Raw genomic sequence first — 17,881 nt, forward strand, 5'->3', positions numbered from 1 at the left:
ATATTTGTATGCCTGTAAGATTAGAATCCTGAAAAACATCCTCATCTGAAGGATTATAAATCATCGAGGCTCCTCGGATCATCCAGCTCCACTGATACTTTGTTTTCCTGTATGAAAGTTGATTCCCTCTAATCTCACCGTCGCCTCACTTGTGCACTTTCACGTGGGAAGAAGAACCCGAAGAAGCTGCGAGTGAAACTTCTGCTCCCTCGATGTTTGTTAGCAACACTGTCTGTGAGTTGCAGGAGAAAATAATCAACTCGTTTGGGAGCAGAGCAGGTTGTAGAAATCCCTGAGTATGCTCAGTTAAAAAGCTCCATGAAGGTGAATCATACTGACAGAGGAACAGCCGTGACTTTCTACTCTAAACATTTTCTGCAATCAGCGAAATATTACAAGCTGAGACACAGTGAAATCAATTTCTCCGAGGAAGATTACAAGTACAAGTACTACGTTGCACAACAAGGATTACCTGCAGAGGGGAATATTGAATCTGTTCACTTTAGATTTAACATTTGTAGAAATTCCTTAAAGCCAAAAGTCCTAGAACATGTGCTATCAGGCCACCTTGACCTTTGACCTCTGACCACCCAAACCTTATCAGTTGATCCATCACAGTGTTCTGAGATCATTTAGTTGCTGTAGCAACAACAGCAAAGTCTGTGCCCTTCAGCTGAGTCGAAACTCTGTTGGATTCATATTGAAGCTGTGAGATGTGGAGTAATGGCACCAACTGGAGCTTTAAAGTGTTCTCCAGGCAACCGGCTGGATCATAACCAGCACGGTGGTATTTGATGCCTGCCACTTGATATCTTTAATTATGCATGAGCAGGGAATTAAATGACCCCCCCTCCTGTGTGTTTATGCGGACGTCGATAGCACAGGTCTGTCCCGACAACAGGTTTCTGCTGCAGAGTGATGGATCATTAAGGTAAATAATTTAAAGACGTGGTTTGAGAGTATCTGGGTCATTAGATTGGTTTGAACTTGTCTTATTATATATGTCAACATTATTTCAGGTCACAATGAAGAGTGAGATCATTTACAGGCCATGGCTCCATAACAAATACAAATATGGCAATAACCCAAATCCTTTATATATATATATATATATATATATATATACAAATGTGTAAATGTAGAAACAGTGGATTCAAGATCATCTGATAGAATTCATGAGTGACACAAGTGTCTGACCCACAGAATGTCTGTGCACGGCCCTGCAAATGTATTTAATTAACTGTTTTAAAATAATATTAATTAATTATGATCAACTATACAAATTATGATTATGATCAATAATCAATGAAGCACTGAAGTGTGTGTGTTGTTGTGTTTTAACTTTCATCATCACTCTGTTAGAAATCAGTCCCAGAACAAAATGACTGCACGTGTTTCCTCCTTCACTCCTCAGATTTTTCAATGAAGTCTGGCGGCGCCCGCTTCTCACGCAGCAGAGCGGCGTGTTCCTGCGGGACGAGGGGAGGGCCTGCGGGGCCTGCGGTGGGGGGGGGACACGCCCTGCCCCCTCAGTGTGACCGGGTCCTGCCTCTGTCGTCCGCAGACACACGCTCACAGGCGGGCAGGCGGGCCGTGCATCAGCGGGGGGAAGAACCGGGCGTCTACTGACGGTGGAATCCCAGCAGCCAGAGCCCAGGGGCGGCCGGTGGGAGGAGGCAGAGAGTCCGCAGCTGCCGCACACTCAGCCTCTTTGACAACCGCGGGAGGAAGGAGCAGCCCGCACCGACTGATGTCCACGGTAAGGAGCGTTTTTTTTTATCCCCCTTTTCCTCCTGAAAACAGCGGCTGTGTCTGTGTGGGAATGCGGGGCTGAGCATGGCTCCGCGGAGGAGGCGGCGGGGCGTCGTGGCAGTGGCACGCCGCCTCTGGAGCATCTTCCTCTGGGTCTGCCGCGGGAGAGAGCATCCACGCGCCGGGGAGGAGAACACCCACCCGGTAACATGGATACAGGCGGCGGGGGTGGAGTGTTGATTTGTACCGTGTGTTCGTGTTGCGGTGGACGGTTGTGTTTTCACGTAGTTAGCGCAAAGCTGTAGCCGCCTCCGACGGCAGGCAGGGCGGCAGACAGCCGGACACGAGCCGCGGTCAGCGTGGAGGAGCCGCGGGGAGCTAGCAACAGTTAGCCGCTACACGTCCGGAGCTCGGCCTTCAAAACAAAAGCACATAACTAATACACATAATATTCCACCTATTTCAGCGTTATAACTAAAAACAATATGTTTTAGATATAAATCATGATGTGGTGTTTTTTAAGGAAGCGGTAACTTCTAATGCATGAGGAGAAACACTTCAAAACTCAATCATTTCATTAACTGTATTTAATATAAATGCAAACATTTTGTTTTATTCATTAATTAATAACGTTAGTTAATTAAAAAAACTGTATTTACTGCCAGTTTTTCTCAGAAGTCAGAATTGGGCTGCTTTTTTGTTTTACATTTTATATTTTTTAATTGATCATGTTTTGGAAGTGTTGGTTGAGCACCACGAATCTATAATGCGAGTAATAACTAGTTATTCCAGATCTATAAATAATAATATAATAATAATAAATATCTATATAAATAAAGTCCATTTACCATCCGACGTATCCTCCGGCAGCCTTTTTGTTTTATTGTGTAACGTGTTACAGGAAGTGGTGTGTTAACCATTTCTGTCTGTTCGTCATCAAACGGAACGTGTTAGCAGGAATTTATGAAAACGTCAAATTCGTAAATATTGTTGTGACGATCGAAGCGATAAATAATAGAAGAGAGAGTGTGTGTGTGTGTGTGTGTGTGTGTGTGTGTGTGTGTGTGTGTGTGTGTGTGTGTGTGTGTGTGTGGGGCCAGTCGTTTGAATCAGCTCCTGGCTGAGGATGAAGATGAGCCTCCTCATCATGAATGTGCCTCAGGGTCTGAGTTCACCTCCATTTTTATATAATCTCTATATTATTCATTCATTAATATTCCCACCAGCTCAGGTGCACATCAGACCACAGACCCTGAGATCTAATAGAAATTCCCTCAGTGTGTGTGGTGTTAACATTCCGCCACCTTCATATATTTAAACAGAAATGTTAAACCCCCATGATCCTCCTCATAACATTGCAAAATGTAAAACTTCATCACCCCGATATCTATAAAATCTCTGTGACTAAATCAGCACGATGTGCGACGGTGTGAAACCAAAGTGTGATGATTTGACACAGAATTAAAGTTGTGGTCACTCACACAGTCTCTTCCCCCAATAAGATCAAACTTCATCATGATCTGTGCCATTTTCAGTTCCACTGGTTTATTATATATATATATATATATTATATAATTGTATTCTCTGCCGGAAATGTTGCAAACAAGCTGAACAAAAACCAAAAAACGATTTTATCTTTTTCTCTCCTTTTTGTACTATCAGTGGAACGATCGTCACAGACCTGACCAACATTTGATTAACCACCGTTAACTGCTGCATGTTATTGAAACAGACATGCTTAGACTTTTATTGTTGTAGATCTACAATCATTTGGTCATTTAAGGTCATGAAACGAAATCAGTTTGCCTGATTTCATATCTTCAGAATTGTTTGAAGAGTTCAGAACTCAAAGATACTGTGTTTAATGTGCTGTGAGCTGAGAAGCAGCAGGTTAGTGATGAAAACCATTTATTAACTCCTCAAATTAGTTCCTTAGTCGTCTTCTATTGATTAACTATCTAATGGTTGCGGCTGTATTAAAGTGTCATCATTAATCTTGTCAGATCTGTACTAAACAGGTTAATGATGCTGAATATTTTCCTTTTGTTCACACAAACATGCATAATTCAAACACAACAAACCAACAGGGTCCCAACCCTGGTCAATATTAGACGTTTGTCTTTATTTATTATATTTACTCAGTCATGAAACTGCTCCCTTTGAAATATTTGAACACATGACGCCTCCGGCACATGTTGAATGAAACAAGCTCCATTGTGAAATGTGGGGATATTGCTTAATTTATTCTATATATAAAGTCTGTGACATATGGTGTGAGCAGATTTCCCTCCAGGTGTTTTGATGTACGATGATAAATACTGCTCGTCTATATCGCAGCTATAAAAGACCTGTGAGCTGATTTCTAAATCGGGATCACAAAAAGCTAATTATCATCACAGGACGACCTATATTTTGTTCTCAGTTCAGTGTAATATATTCATAGCTTTATTAAGTATGATCAGATGCTTCTAGTAAGACTTTTAAAATCATATACGTGGCTGCTCTCGAGGTGGATGATGCTTTATTTTTTAGAGATGTTAAAGTTTGACAAAGTTCTTTTTCCTTAAAAAAAAGATCTGGGCCGGACTGCTCTCTTCTTTCAATATCCTCTAGTAGAGCCTGACCGAAATATCAGTAAGCTGATGTGAAAATGTAAAAAGTATTTTACTCAGTGATATTGGCACCGGCCTTATCCTCTACTTTAATTTCCTCCTCTTGCAGCCCTCCTTAAATCTCTAGAACTTAAGTAGACGTGTTTCTTTTCAGTCGTCCTCCTCCCGTGTGTTTCCAAACCACAGAGAGAAGTAACACAGTACATTAAGTTTCTTCTTCATCTTTGGTGTTGGGCTGTTACACAAGGCTGTGATACAAAGACTCTCTGAGACGAGGGGATTGCACTGGTTGAAACCTGCTGGTTTAGTGTCAGCGTTAGAGGAAGAATGTGTGTGGAAGGTTAAAAGTTTCTGACAATTCAGCTCTCGAGTCACCATGTTCACTTCGAAATGTTTTTCTTATCACCTACAGATATTCAATTAACCTGCATCAACTATAGTGGCACATTCAGGAGAGCACTTCTCTCAGCCAAGGTCAAATTATCCTACACTTTAAAATAAAAATATAAAAACAATCTAATCTGCATCCAGATCAAAATTTAAGTTTGGTGGAAGTTGGTTCAGTGTCTTGAGTTTCTTGTGGATTGAGTTGACGAATGACGAAATTGTTCCAGTTTTAATTAACTAGTATTTTCCAAGTTTCATGGAATCTATTGAATCGTTTTCAAGGTTTTTCACGCTGGTCACGGCTGTTAAACTTCATTCCATTCTACCATTTTTGAGATTTTAGATCTACATTGTGAGATAACATCACAACACAACACTGGATGCTTCACCTTTGCTCTAATTTGAATGTGTGGGAAGTTACAGAATGCTCTTCTGTGATTGTTTGTGCCGTCTCCTCACCTGGTCTTGCGAGTCCAACCTGCGTTACAGCTGCTGAATAGTGTCGGATACGATAAATGCTTTAATTTAAGAGTAAGAAACTGAATAGTTTAGTAAAACAAACAACAAACAGAAAAATGATGTAGGTGTTTATTTAAAAAAACTTAAACTGAATAAGATAAAAGTAGCACACACACTGTTTGTGCCATTCCTGCAGGGCCAGGCCTTATGAAGGAGTGGCGTCCCTGCACCTGTGGTCGACTGGTTCTCATGGGAACACCCAGATAGGTTTGAATCAGCATTTGGTGGATGGTAAGGATAGATGAGCTGGAGAAAGGGGCCACAGCCACAACACGGAGGGATTGTGTTGATCCCACATTCACCCTGAGGATAAACCTTTCAGAAATGACTTTCTTTTTTACTGTGGCTGAAATAATCACAACAATAATCTCAATAATAATCTCTCCATATGTGGTTCTCCTGAGCCCCCTGGCTTGTTGATAACCAGAGGGGAGATTATGCATTGTATGACGCTGAACCCCACATAGACTTGGGTTATCTGTTAACAGCTTGTCCACGGAAGCTAATGGAAAGGATGTTAGGTGTTATTTGTTATTTTTACATTTGTGTTTGAGAGCTGAATCTAAAGCTGCTTTCAAACAGGCACGGAACTAAAGTTGTATGTGGAAATGCAAATGTCCGAGTTAGTTGCTCCAGAACTTTTTTACTGCCGGCCCTCTTAGTAAAAAGTCCAGAAACAGACGTGAAACTGAAAAGATGTAGGAAATATCTCAGGAGGAAAAAGAGGAGCCACGCACCTACTAGACGTTAATGTACATGTCAACTTGGAAAGAAAACAGGATTTGAAAGCTACTGGTGGAGTCTTATAATCTTTATTATTGACCTTGTGGCTGCAGGGTTACTTTGCTGTCTGAGGACTAATTGAGGATTATTCATAAAGGAAACATCGGAAATTCCTCAAAGTAGGAATTACTCCAACGGTTTATTCAAACAGCCTACCAAACAAGGCACCCTCGTTCAAACAAGAGGAACAAGAGGAACAAGATTGTCTCAAGGTGAAGCACTGACAGGCTTGTCTGGACTGACAGGCTTGTCTGGACTGACAGGGCACTCACGCCCCTTAGCTGCTGTTAATGTGAAACTCGTTACATGTGTTTAGTGTTTTATTTTTAAGGGAGTAACAGAGAAAAACCTCTGGGGCTAATTTAGAGACATGTTCGTCTGGGACCCAACCTTGCTCTCCATATCTGGAAGTTGTTGGATGAATGCCTAGCCTCCCATACATCGACCTTGTGGCTGGCAGCCAAAGATACGCATAGTTTCCTCCATACGTCAGTCTCTGCACTCCCCGTGAACTGAGCCTGTCTAACATGGTATTTCCTCTTTCTTCTTGCCCCACCCGATGGCTCGAGCAGAAATGAGAGAACATGATCTTATTGCGATCATATCCTCCTGACAAACGACACAATGCAGCAGAAGTGGACGGGTGCACGAGAGATCAGAGGCAGCCTCTCCCAGGGCTGCTTCAAAGTGCAATGTGGAGCAGCTCGTTAAGTAAGAATGCAGGCGGGTCAGAGACAGTAAACCTGTTTGTGTTGTTTAGAGCCAATTAGCGACTTGTTTTTGAATGTATGGGCTGTTTTCCTTTCCAAGGTATTTCCTTTTGTTTTCTAATGCCTGCTTCATTTCTGATGTGAAGCAGAATTCGTCCAAACAGCGATGAGTCCGAAAATCGAAGGGTAACGTGAGTCTCTTTAATTCATCCATCAAGGAAACTATGCTTGATATTTGCCTCCTATGTCGACACCTGTCAGTTTAGTTTGCTATGGTAACAGCAGCCGGAGACGGGGCCAATTTACAAAGAATTCCTGCAGGTTAACGAGTTAAATATAAGATATTTTAAAAACCATACTGACGAATTTAGAGAGAGAATCATCATATTATCAATTATCTTCAAACATCTTCAACTTTAAATGAACGTTATGAATACTTCAAAACTACGTAAACATATTTAAGACATATAACGTAATATTTGTATGTATTTGAAAGGTTTAAGGCCCTCGAAATCTCAACCGCACCACAGTAAACATTTCAGCTCATTTTCAGCACCGCATCAGTTACTCTCGTCTGAAGGCGTGGCTCTAAAGTGGCCCCTGCATGAACCACATCTTCACTCCAGTACCAGGAAGAGAGCAGCCGTTCTCCTAATCTCTCCAACTCGTCTTGTATCCAATAGACAGCCAAAGCTGATTTCTACCTCTTTTCTCTGAAACACACTTAAGGACATCTGACACACACATCAACAACCACCCTGTCCTGGGACAGAAATACTTGTCTTTCATTCACAGAAATTGGAAATTGGCAACAATCATCGTTTGCCTCCGATAATATCATAATGTGATTGGAATGAGCTGTGTGTGTGTGTGTACGTGTGTGTGTTTGGTGTTCCCTTGTGTCAAATAAGATACGATTATGGTGTAGAGTTAAATCCTGTCGCGTTTTCTGGAGCCTAATCTGTCCACTTGAAGAGTAAATCTGAAATAATCTGTGGGTGTTCATGCCTCTCGTTCAACAACCATCAGTGTTGTGGTGTTTTCTACCTCGGCTGGATGGATGGATGGAGGGGTTGGTGGGTTGGATGGAGGGGTTGGTGGATGGATGGATGGAGGGGTTGGTGGGTTGGATGGGGGGGTTGGTGGATGGATGGATGGAGGGGTTGGTGGGTTGGATGGATGGAGGGGTTGGTGGGTTGGATGGTGGGTGGCTGGATGTGATACTCGAAATGCTCACCAATTGGTGCCAGAGCTGCTCTGTCATTAATTATGAACCTGACTGGCAGCAACAAAAGGTGAAGCTGTCGAGCATGTGTGTGAAGTACTCCATTATTCTAAGTGCAGTGTGTTCACTGTAATCTGCCTTTGCACCGGATACCTGATGAATTCACCTGGTCACAGATATTGGTTTCCATGCAGGCAGAGCGTGTGCTTGTTCAAAACATAAGAAGGTGTGTATCATGTCTCGGAGGTTTCCGTTTTTACACTAATGCGTGTTACAGATGTAATTAGAGCATGTGCACATCTTGGATTAAGAGCAAAGCAGTTATTAAGCAGTCGTTCACCCCCTGTGCTGAGTGATATAGCTTTTAATGTTCTAATATTCACAGTATAACTCTTTACATTGGAAATCTTTATTAAATGAATGTGAAAATGACGGCTTGTTTTATTGGGTCAGTCTTTATGCTGACCCACTCCCTCTGCCACGTCATTCAGGATGTGCATGAGAGCGTCCAGTGTTCCGGGACTCTGCCAATCACATTTTAATAATTTAACATCACTTGTGGACAGCAGTTTAATCAACATGTAATTAATTAGCATCAACCTGACCCATTAACTCCCTGTAATTTGGTGAAAACCGGATAAAACCCCGAATGAAGTTATTTGAGGAAAGGATCGGGCACTTTTTAATCCCAGAACTGTTTGTCCTGCGACGGTGACACGTCTTGTTTTCAGAGTGGAACCTACTCAGAGCACAGCTGTGGCCTGTGCCTCAGTGATAAGGGGTTGAAGCTGAAAGTGCCTCACCAATTAAGGCCTGTTGCAATCGTCACTGCATTTCTGCATATGTGAGCTTGTTGGGTTGCGGAAATCGAGGGTCTTTTGTCAGCCGCTGTGTTAATGGCTGCCTCGGATCGATCATAAAAGACCACTGAGCTCTCTGCAGCTGGCGTTTTCATGTCAGTCCAAGTGCTTCCACAGTGAAAATCAAACAAATCCCAAGGCTGTGTCCCAAAACACTCCCTCATTCACATCTTCCGACATAATAAACACTCAATCTATTCACTGTATAGTGAGTGAGGCATCGAGACTGTGGATTCTGAAGGATGAATCATCCTTTTGCACGAGCACTTAGAGGCGTGGCATTGCCAAATTCGCAATCAACATGTCTGTAGCAGGAAATGCATTTAGGGAAACAAATCGATCGTATTTCTGTTTTATTTTAAAACACAGGAAACAATTTTGACATGGTTAAAAAATGTGACTAGTCACTACACATGTGAAAATGTCATATTACAATCATCTTTATCCGTTTTGTTATTATTGGTGTTTGAGTCCATCTATTTGAGTAGATTCAATGTCCCCATGCACAACTTCCACAGTGTCCGTGAACTGTCACTTCCAATACAAATGAGTCTTAAGAAGATGGTGTGAGTTTGCACAGAGCCCAATAATTAACATAGCTAAAATATATATATATACTGCTGGAACACTTTTACAACTAGTTGGACAACTGTCTGAATTTAAAGTATTTCCACTTGGTTACGAACAAAGCTTCAGTTGAGTCAAGCTGCTGTTGTTTAACAATGCAAAAAAAAAGATTCGGGTCCATTTTAGGTAGAGGACAAAAACTAAACGTCTTCCTCCTCCACACTCTCTCCAGTGGCAGTGTTATAAAACAGAGCTTCCAGACGACAGCAGGCAGTGAAGTGTTTTGTAAAGGTGCTGGAACATTCAGTTCCCAAAAATTACCGGCTGCTTGATGATGGCTGATGTCTGCAGACACGTTGGGCACAAGTGCAGCGGTTGCGTTACTCGAAAGCTGTGTGCTGGGATTCGCACCACGATGACTACGCGGTGCAGGATCGTGAACTCTCGGCCCTGGCACGGCATTCAGATTACAATTGCCGGTCTGGGTCTGAGCCAGGCGTAAACTGACGCCGCAGCGCCAAGAGGCTCTGTCACTCAGAGGCGGCTGGTGTAATTACAGAATCCCTCTGCCATCACACGACAATGCACTGTTGCACGTGTATGCCAATACACAGAAACACAAGCTCACACACACACACCAGACCTCCTCTGGCCAGGCATCTGATAGCGAGCAGTGACCTTCATGTGTAGATTCTGGCTCATGTTTTCTACTTTTTAAAAATTATATTATATTAAAGAGACACAGCTTAAATCCTCGAACCCCCGGCCAACATAATTAATTCTAATTAGATTAGCCTTTAGCTTCCTCTGGAAGAAAAAATGGAAGAGAAGACCTGCTCGTATTTGTGCGGTAATGTAATCTCGGATAAGGGCTCTTAAAAGTGCTGTGCAATTACGTGGGTTTGTGTAAAGGGGCAGTGTCACCATCTCATGTACTGGAGCGGGGGAGTGGAGCTGGAAAAGATGTTTTAAGTGTTTCATCATCGAGGAAAGAGTGATGTGAGGTTTTTATTCAAAGGAAGGAATTCAGGGTTTGACTTGTCGACTTCAGTTCAGTCTACTGTTTTTTGTTTTTTTTTAATTCATCTGAACAGCTCAGCAACCACGAGCAGCCATGACAGGCCTGTCACGCTTTAGATTCCTCCACATATTAAAACGGGCACGATATTGAAAGAGTGTTGTAATTTCTTTGCCTTTCAAAAACTAAATCGGGTTTTAAGACAAAAATGATTAATGCTCAGACTTGTTTTGTTTGCTGAATATCAGAAATAATCTCTCTGCATACTCGCACCTTAGATCCTAGTTGCAGAAAATACTATACTACAAACTAAAATGGGGCCGGCAGCATTTTAAACGTTTCTGGAGCCTTTCCTGATAACCTTCGAAATGTATCACTGAAAGTAATATGAACAAGCTTGTGAGCCAATCAGGGTGGAGTTAGATTTGAATTGGTCCGATCTTTGCCTTATACTTGTAACAAAGTTGTCTGTCGTCTTGGTCAGTCGTCAAAATGAGTCAAACTTTTATCAGTGTCTCAAGTGTGACTAATTTTCTTTCTATGAGCTGATGTATGATGTTTCGTTATCTAATCTTTATCATCAATCATTTCCCACATCCACTCCCTCTTGATAAAGAGAAACGCACTTGTTCATTTTCTCTTTTCTTGTGAATGTCATAGACAAGAACCTGAAAATTACCAGGCAGCGACCAGAACCAGTCATGTCGTGAAGGAGTTATTGATGATTATACTGTGGGTGGATGATGACTGCATCTGTGAGACTCAGGACATGTTGGTTCTAGTGTTTGTTGTGGTTTTGTTTGAGTCTTGGCTCCTGGATGAGACTTGTTTGGCCCCAGAGTCTCTTCTGTCTCCTGGCTCGAGTGTGTTGGCAGTGGGAAGTAAAAACAACTGCCCCTAAGGGTTGTACTCTTACCTCTGCTTTTCAGGGTTTTTATTTACCCTGTTGGCAGTGTTGCTATTTGGTGACTTTAACTTTGTGCTGCTTGGCACTGGCAATCAAGTTGACTAATGCTTCCTTAATTATTGGCTGCACTTTTGCAGCGTTTTACTCTCTCTATATTTCCCACACTCCTCCCCTCCTGTCGGCTTTTGTCCATTTATAATGGCTTTAGCCGGCGTGCAGCTGTATAGTGCTCGATTTTTGCCTGTGTCTCCAGCAGCACTCAGCTGACCCACTAATGGAGGGGTGAGTGAGGAAGGGCCCGGAGGCAGCAGAAGGACCGCAGAGCTGCGGCTTAAAACAACCTGCCTCCGACAAACAGCGTGGACCTCCTGGGGAGAGGGAGGCTTTGAGGAAAAACACTGAAAACCCCTCAGTCAGAGAAAAGAAGAGGAGGAAACATGAAATCAGGCCAGAGTGCAGCAGTGTTGGCTGCAGACAACAGCAAACCTCTGCAGCTCAGCTCTGTCCTTAAAACCTTGATCGTCTCTAGATTTACCTTTGACATGACCCTGTTTGACTTTGGACAGGATTTTTGTATGAACAATATTTTCATGGTTTTTGATTAAAAAGTACTGTAAATGTTCAAAAATCACTGATACACAAACTACAGTGATTTCACCAAGTCTTACATTGACAAAAATATATATCAATAAAAATGATAAAAGTATTTTAATATTTATTGAAGGTCAACTTGTCGTCCTCAAATGTCAGAGTTGGGACAAAATATAAATGTTAAATTCACACAGTTTGGCGACAGTGGATGTTAGCATGATTATAGCCTTTTCGTGGTTGAATTTCACACTGTAATTCTAACCGGTGGGAATTTTACCGTGGTTAATCATCATCATAACCCGAGAAGCTGCTCCCTCAAGGTTTTAGTGCTCGTCTTTGCTGCCCGCTGCTGCTCTGACTTTTCCTTTCAAGTCATAATACAGACTTTAAAAAGGATGCTGCCTCATCCATCAGGGAGAGGACAAGGTTAATGCTCACAGAATTTACCCAAGCTTTATTCTGCCGGTCCTTGGCATTCGGTATGACTGACAAGTGCAAGTATTAATAAACCCTCAGATTTTCTTTATACTGCCAAGAAAAGAAAGTAATTTCTAGCATGAAGAGAATAAAGGGAAGCTAACATGCCCGCAGCCTCGGGAAGCAGAGGAGTGTTTTCATGCATGTCAGGACACTGCTCCGTGTCTGATGTTGCCCTGAATGATTCTTACTGAAAACCAGAGGTCGAGATTTCTCTTTCTGATTTCTTGAATATTGTGGTCATGGTTCAACTCATGGTTCCCATCTCTGCTTTTGACCCCGTCTTACTTTCTGCTTACCATAGAAAAAGTTTGAAATTGTATTCAGGTCTCAGTGTCCCTGTGTAGATTGGATCAGATTTGGTTATTTTTCCCTCAGGCTCCAAATTAAAATTCAGTTTCACAATATTTTAATCTAGGTGGATGCCAAAACTTTATGATTCCAGGCTCTAATCTGAATATCTTTTGCTGATATTATCCAATATTATCACTGTACCAGAATAACTGGTGTCATCACACGTTAGTATCAAAGGATTTCAAGCAATATCAGCCCAAATAATTAGGTTAAGAATTCAGTAAGGAGGCAGACAGTGTTCTCGAATAGAACACGGTGTAGCTTCTGTTTCCCATGGTGCCTTGTGGGAGATAAAGGCTCAACACCATCAGCCAGAGTGACAGGCAAAGAGGTGGAGTTGACTAACCCTGGAAGAATGCAGCCGCGTGTGTGTGTTTTAGTATCATGAATCTGGGTTATGTGCGTCCCTTCCAACACTTTTCCAGCTGCAGGAACATTTCCTTTGTCGGGTGTTAATCCGTAGTGACTCTTAGCCCCTCTGCCCTTGTCCTCGTGTCCACAGGGAATAACTGTGAAGCACAAGCTGGAATGTCAGGGGCCTCAGCAGAGGACCTTGACTTTGACCTTTTTTTATTTTAGCGTCTGTGCATACAGAGTAGTAAATCTGCACATGCATTGCCTTGTCTGTAAATTATACACATTGGAAGAGAGGTTTCTAAATGAGGACTAAGGTGATATGTCAGAATATGTGTGAAAGTGAATCTCAGTGGGCGTTAATGAAACTCTGGCTTTAGTTTCTTTGACTCGGTATTAAATCCAACACACACCCTCCTCTTTTTTTTTTCTTTGTAAAGGGAGCGTAATTCAATATTGCATGCACAGACGGCAGAATGGATATAAAGCAAGTAAATACAAGATTGTTTGTTATCTGGGCCACGTTTGGCTCAGGAGGATTTGGTTTCTGACTTTGCCTGGAATCCGCAGCCCAGGAGAGAGGATGAAAGAAACACGGTGGAAAGAAACAGATCGTGTGTACAAATCACTGCTCTGCTGAATCACTGAACGTGCTGATCGAGTGTCTGCCCTGACTAAATGTTGTGCTAATGTTGGCGAGTGCACTAATTTTCACATGTAGGCGTCCCATCAGCTCCTGCACTTTAGCAAGTTGTTTGGCAAACGTAAGATGTGACTGAACACGTCATGACTGTTCGCTTTGTTCGTCAAAGAGGATTATGCCAACCGGAGACACAGGGCCGTCATACATTGTGAAGACGCCTGTGTTGTATTCGTGCGTCGTTGTGGTTACACACAAATGAGCAGCAACATGGAGAGCATGGTTGTGAGACACACTGTGGTTTCTCATTCAGGCTGGAGGCTGCAGCGAAGGTCACGTGACGAAGATGAGAACAAAGTCTGAAATCGTAAATGTGCGACATTGAACTTAGGTCAACAAATAAAACTAAAGCCAAATAGTTAAAGCACAAACCGTATTGCTGTTATAAAAAATGTCAACATTGCTCCCATGATGTTTCTAACCGAAAACAAAATGGTCTTAAATGTTTTCTCTCTGTCGTTTCGCCAAAGTGAATCTGGAGTCAGATTATAAAATGTCCAAATGTTCAAAGAGTGCATTGTCTTATCTCTGCACCCCAACCATAAATGTACTTTATGGTTGGTTTATTATAGTTCCCACACTCTGAGCACTTATTTGAATATCATGTACATTTACATTTACTCCAAAGTCCAGTCATGATAATGTTTTAACACACTCATCTCCTCAAATTCTTATTAAAGCCTGTCGTAGATGGTGTGGGATCCAAACTAACGGCCTTCATTAATGGACAGGAAAATTAAATATGCTTGTTTTGTTGCTTCAGCTGTTGCTTCTGGACAGTGTGCGTCCGTGTCGGGGAACAGTTCATGAAGGCTGGCATCGGCACTGAATCACCAGCGGTCGAACCCTCAGTCAGGAGCCACATCAGCCTTTATCCAATGTCTTCGACGTAATCAGGACCACGTAGGACCTGGCCGTCTGCCACCGCTAAAGCAGCAGACGCAGCTTCTGATTTATTGTATTGAGTTGGCCCAGATAAGCAGACGCAGTCCATTACACCACCGCCATTAGACTCGCAATTGATCCAATTAAGGCGCCGCAGAATGAGGGCGGCCGGACGTCAAGGAACACGTCAAAAATCATTGCAGGAAAGACACGAAGGGCGAGTGTGGGCCACTTTATCTTGGGTTAATGTGTGTCGTTGCAGGGTAACACAGGTATTTAGAGCCAACCCTCATCATCATCCTTCATCATATAGAAATTATGTTTTGTGCTCATCACCACACACACACACACACACACACACACACACACACACACACACACACACACTCACACACTCACAGATGTCAAACCGCCCCTGAGTGTTGCCATCTCTCTGTCCCTGTGTGAATATTCATATAATTCATATAACAAGTTGCACGTTTCCTCATGAAGGTCAGAACATAACACAGCTGAGCCACGTTTTAAAATTAGTTGATGTGTGTGTGCGTGTGCGTGTGTGTGTGCGTTGGCATCAGACTGAAGTAATTAAAAGGCTGCACATTCATGCATAACATTTCTCTTTTTTTTCTTCTGACATTGAGTCACATCACTGTGATTCACGGTTTACATTCGGTTTTTCCGACCGGAGCTTTCACGAGTTACTTCCTGATTCATTTTGTATTCACGTGCTCCCCCCTCCATCTGCAGGAGCTGCCTGAAGGCCAGGACCTCGACGGGGTAGAAGAGCAGACAACAGAGGGAACGACCAGACTGACAGACATCTGCAGCGGCGCAGCGGGCAGCAGCATGGCGTCCATAGCGGAATACTACGCCGGCAAGAACGTTCTGATCACGGGGGCCACGGGCTTCATGGGAAAAGTGCTGGTGGAGAAGCTGCTGAGGTCGTGCCCCGAGGTCAACGCCCTCTACATCCTGGTCAGACCCAAAGCCGGGCAGTCCATGCAGCAGAGGGTCAGCGACATGATGAAGTGCAAAGTAAGTCATTTTCCCCCACAGGAGAATTACACTGTGAAGACGTTTCACAGACACTCAGAATTTATAAATAGGAATTTAAAGACACAGTTGATTTGTCGTTATATTTGATTCTTGTGGTTTTGTCTGTATGATTGAAAAAGGAGAGTTGACTTTTAAAGCTGGAATCGTTTATCCAGTAATTAAAAAATTAAAAAAACAACAAAAATAATGGATTTAATTAAATTATTGAGCAAAAGCAACTTAAACGTGAAAGGAGCTTTTTTTAAATACATTTTTAAAGACGTGGTAATGGATCAGTACATTCACTTGTAACTTAACTCCAGATGATTAAGGAGAATATTTATGCTGCTCGCACCAGCAACAACAAGAACAAACAACTTCCTTCAGGAATGGGACGCTGAGGGCTGCCCTTTTCTTCACAGACACTCAGAATAGAATCTCACATCGTCAATGAAAGCATCCGACTATTTTTGTGTTGTTGATTAAAGAAGAACACAGAATAACAACATGAATGAAATGTACTGGAGGAGCAGAAGGAAGGCGATGATGATATTATACTTATTTGTGCTAAAGTTGCAGATTGCCGTAGATAAAACACTCACGTCTTCACCAAACTGTGCAGTGATTATGGTTCAGTTATCATTTAAAACACGTGAGTCACTTAATGCAGCAGCACAAAGAGAGATGTGTTAAATCATCGCAGCGGCATGAAATAACCAGATGACGCTCGGCGCTCAGACTCGTGGGCTGTTCATTCAAATCATCGCTCAGAACCATTGTTCGAAAGGCTTTTGTGGTTTCCAGTGTGTTTACAGAGCCGCGGAAATTTGCTTGCGAATTATAGCAGCGGCTGCTGTTGCCATGGTGACACAAACTTAATGACCCCTCGGTAGATTCCGACAGTTCATCTCAGGGCTTCGGAGCGAGAGGCGCAAGAGAGTCGGAGAGCAAAACATGTACGAGTCTGAGTGACAGTACTGAAAGGATGAGTGACCTGCAGGGTTGTAGCAGCAGCAGCAGGAGGAGGAGGAGGTGAGGATGAGGAGGTCGGACAATGAAGAAGGGAAGAAATAAAGGAGGTGGATGGGGGGGATATAAGCTGAGGTAAGCGAGGTAACGGGGGATGAGCTCTAAATATGTGATGTCAGCTGTATCAGGCGGAGCAGCAAAGCATGACTCATCAAAAAAACGACGTCGGTCTGATGAGGAGCGACGTATCGACACCAGAGCGAGTTATTGATGTTCAGAAACAGCAGCAGCGAACTCGTGCTCCTGCTCTTCGGGTGCTGTTGGCCTCAAACTGTCAGGTGCACCTAAGAAAATCTCACTTTCTCTGTGTCTCCCCCTCTTCTCTCTCCGATCTATTTTTACTGCTCTCGTTGAACTCGGTGCCTCGTTCATCACTCTGCTCACCACTGCGGAGCAGCAGTGTCGGGGATGCGACCCTTGAATTTAGCCTTTTCGTGTCTTTTCACATCTGTCGACATTCTCTGCTCCTCCTTCACTGTGTAATTAATCCTCTCTTTTGCGTGTTCGTCTTTCTTCTGTGGCCTCAAGGGGAAGAAATAAAAGTGAGAATAAAAACTTTTTTTGATCACCTACATCTGTAGTTTCTAACATGTCGACAGTCCTGTAGATACAGAAGGCTCCTTTACTGGAGGAAAAGAGAGGGAACTTTAATGACATTATGATTTCAAGTGCTCAATAAAAGGTATAGAATTAATCAAATTAAATGTACTTCATAATAAAAAATTATCTCTCCTGTTGCATAAAGGGAAAAATTCTATTACACCTCATGTATTTGTGTCAATCGACTGATAATTGCAGGATCATTTTAACCCAATAACAACATTCTAACCTGGATTAGAGCAGTGATTCTTAATCCCACTCAAAATAGGATGAGAGCAGCTCTGTGTCTCTACAGTGTTTGTGGGAATAATATCAATAAACCACAATATTTCAGAACTCATGTTGCACAAGCGAATACTTCTGTCCTACGTATTTAACCCCCTTCACATTCACTCATATTGACGTACGATTTTTCTGCTGCTAGCCTTCACAGTATTTCCCCTCTCAGCAAATTTCCATTGGATTTGGCATCGCTCTAATAGTGTCTGCTATCAGGGCACCGCTTGATGCTCTGCC

At 42.7% G+C, this 17,881-nt stretch overlaps 1 protein-coding gene across 5 annotated transcripts in view; it reads left to right on the top strand.

The window, feature by feature from the left end:
* Positions 1–1,568: 1,568 nt before the first annotated feature.
* si:dkey-97m3.1 (fatty acyl-CoA reductase 1) overlaps positions 1,569–17,881 on the top strand; it is a 38,149-nt gene continuing 21,836 nt past the window's right edge. For 2 of the 5 annotated variants that reach the window (XM_069519645.1, XM_069519644.1), the window contains exons 1-2: positions 1,938–1,956; positions 15,449–15,736. In XM_069519645.1, coding sequence (XP_069375746.1) covers positions 15,548–15,736 — 189 coding nt within the window. In that variant the 5' untranslated portion in view covers positions 1,938–1,956; positions 15,449–15,547. Of the gene's footprint in view, positions 1,760–1,937; positions 1,957–6,746; positions 6,765–15,448; positions 15,737–17,881 lie in introns of those variants that run through there. The other 3 variants (XM_069519646.1, XM_069519647.1, XM_069519649.1) reach the window with 3 other exon arrangements.

This window comes from Paralichthys olivaceus, chromosome 23 (genome assembly GCF_024713975.1).
Source record: "Paralichthys olivaceus isolate ysfri-2021 chromosome 23, ASM2471397v2, whole genome shotgun sequence".
Lineage (NCBI taxonomy): Eukaryota > Metazoa > Chordata > Actinopteri > Pleuronectiformes > Paralichthyidae > Paralichthys > Paralichthys olivaceus.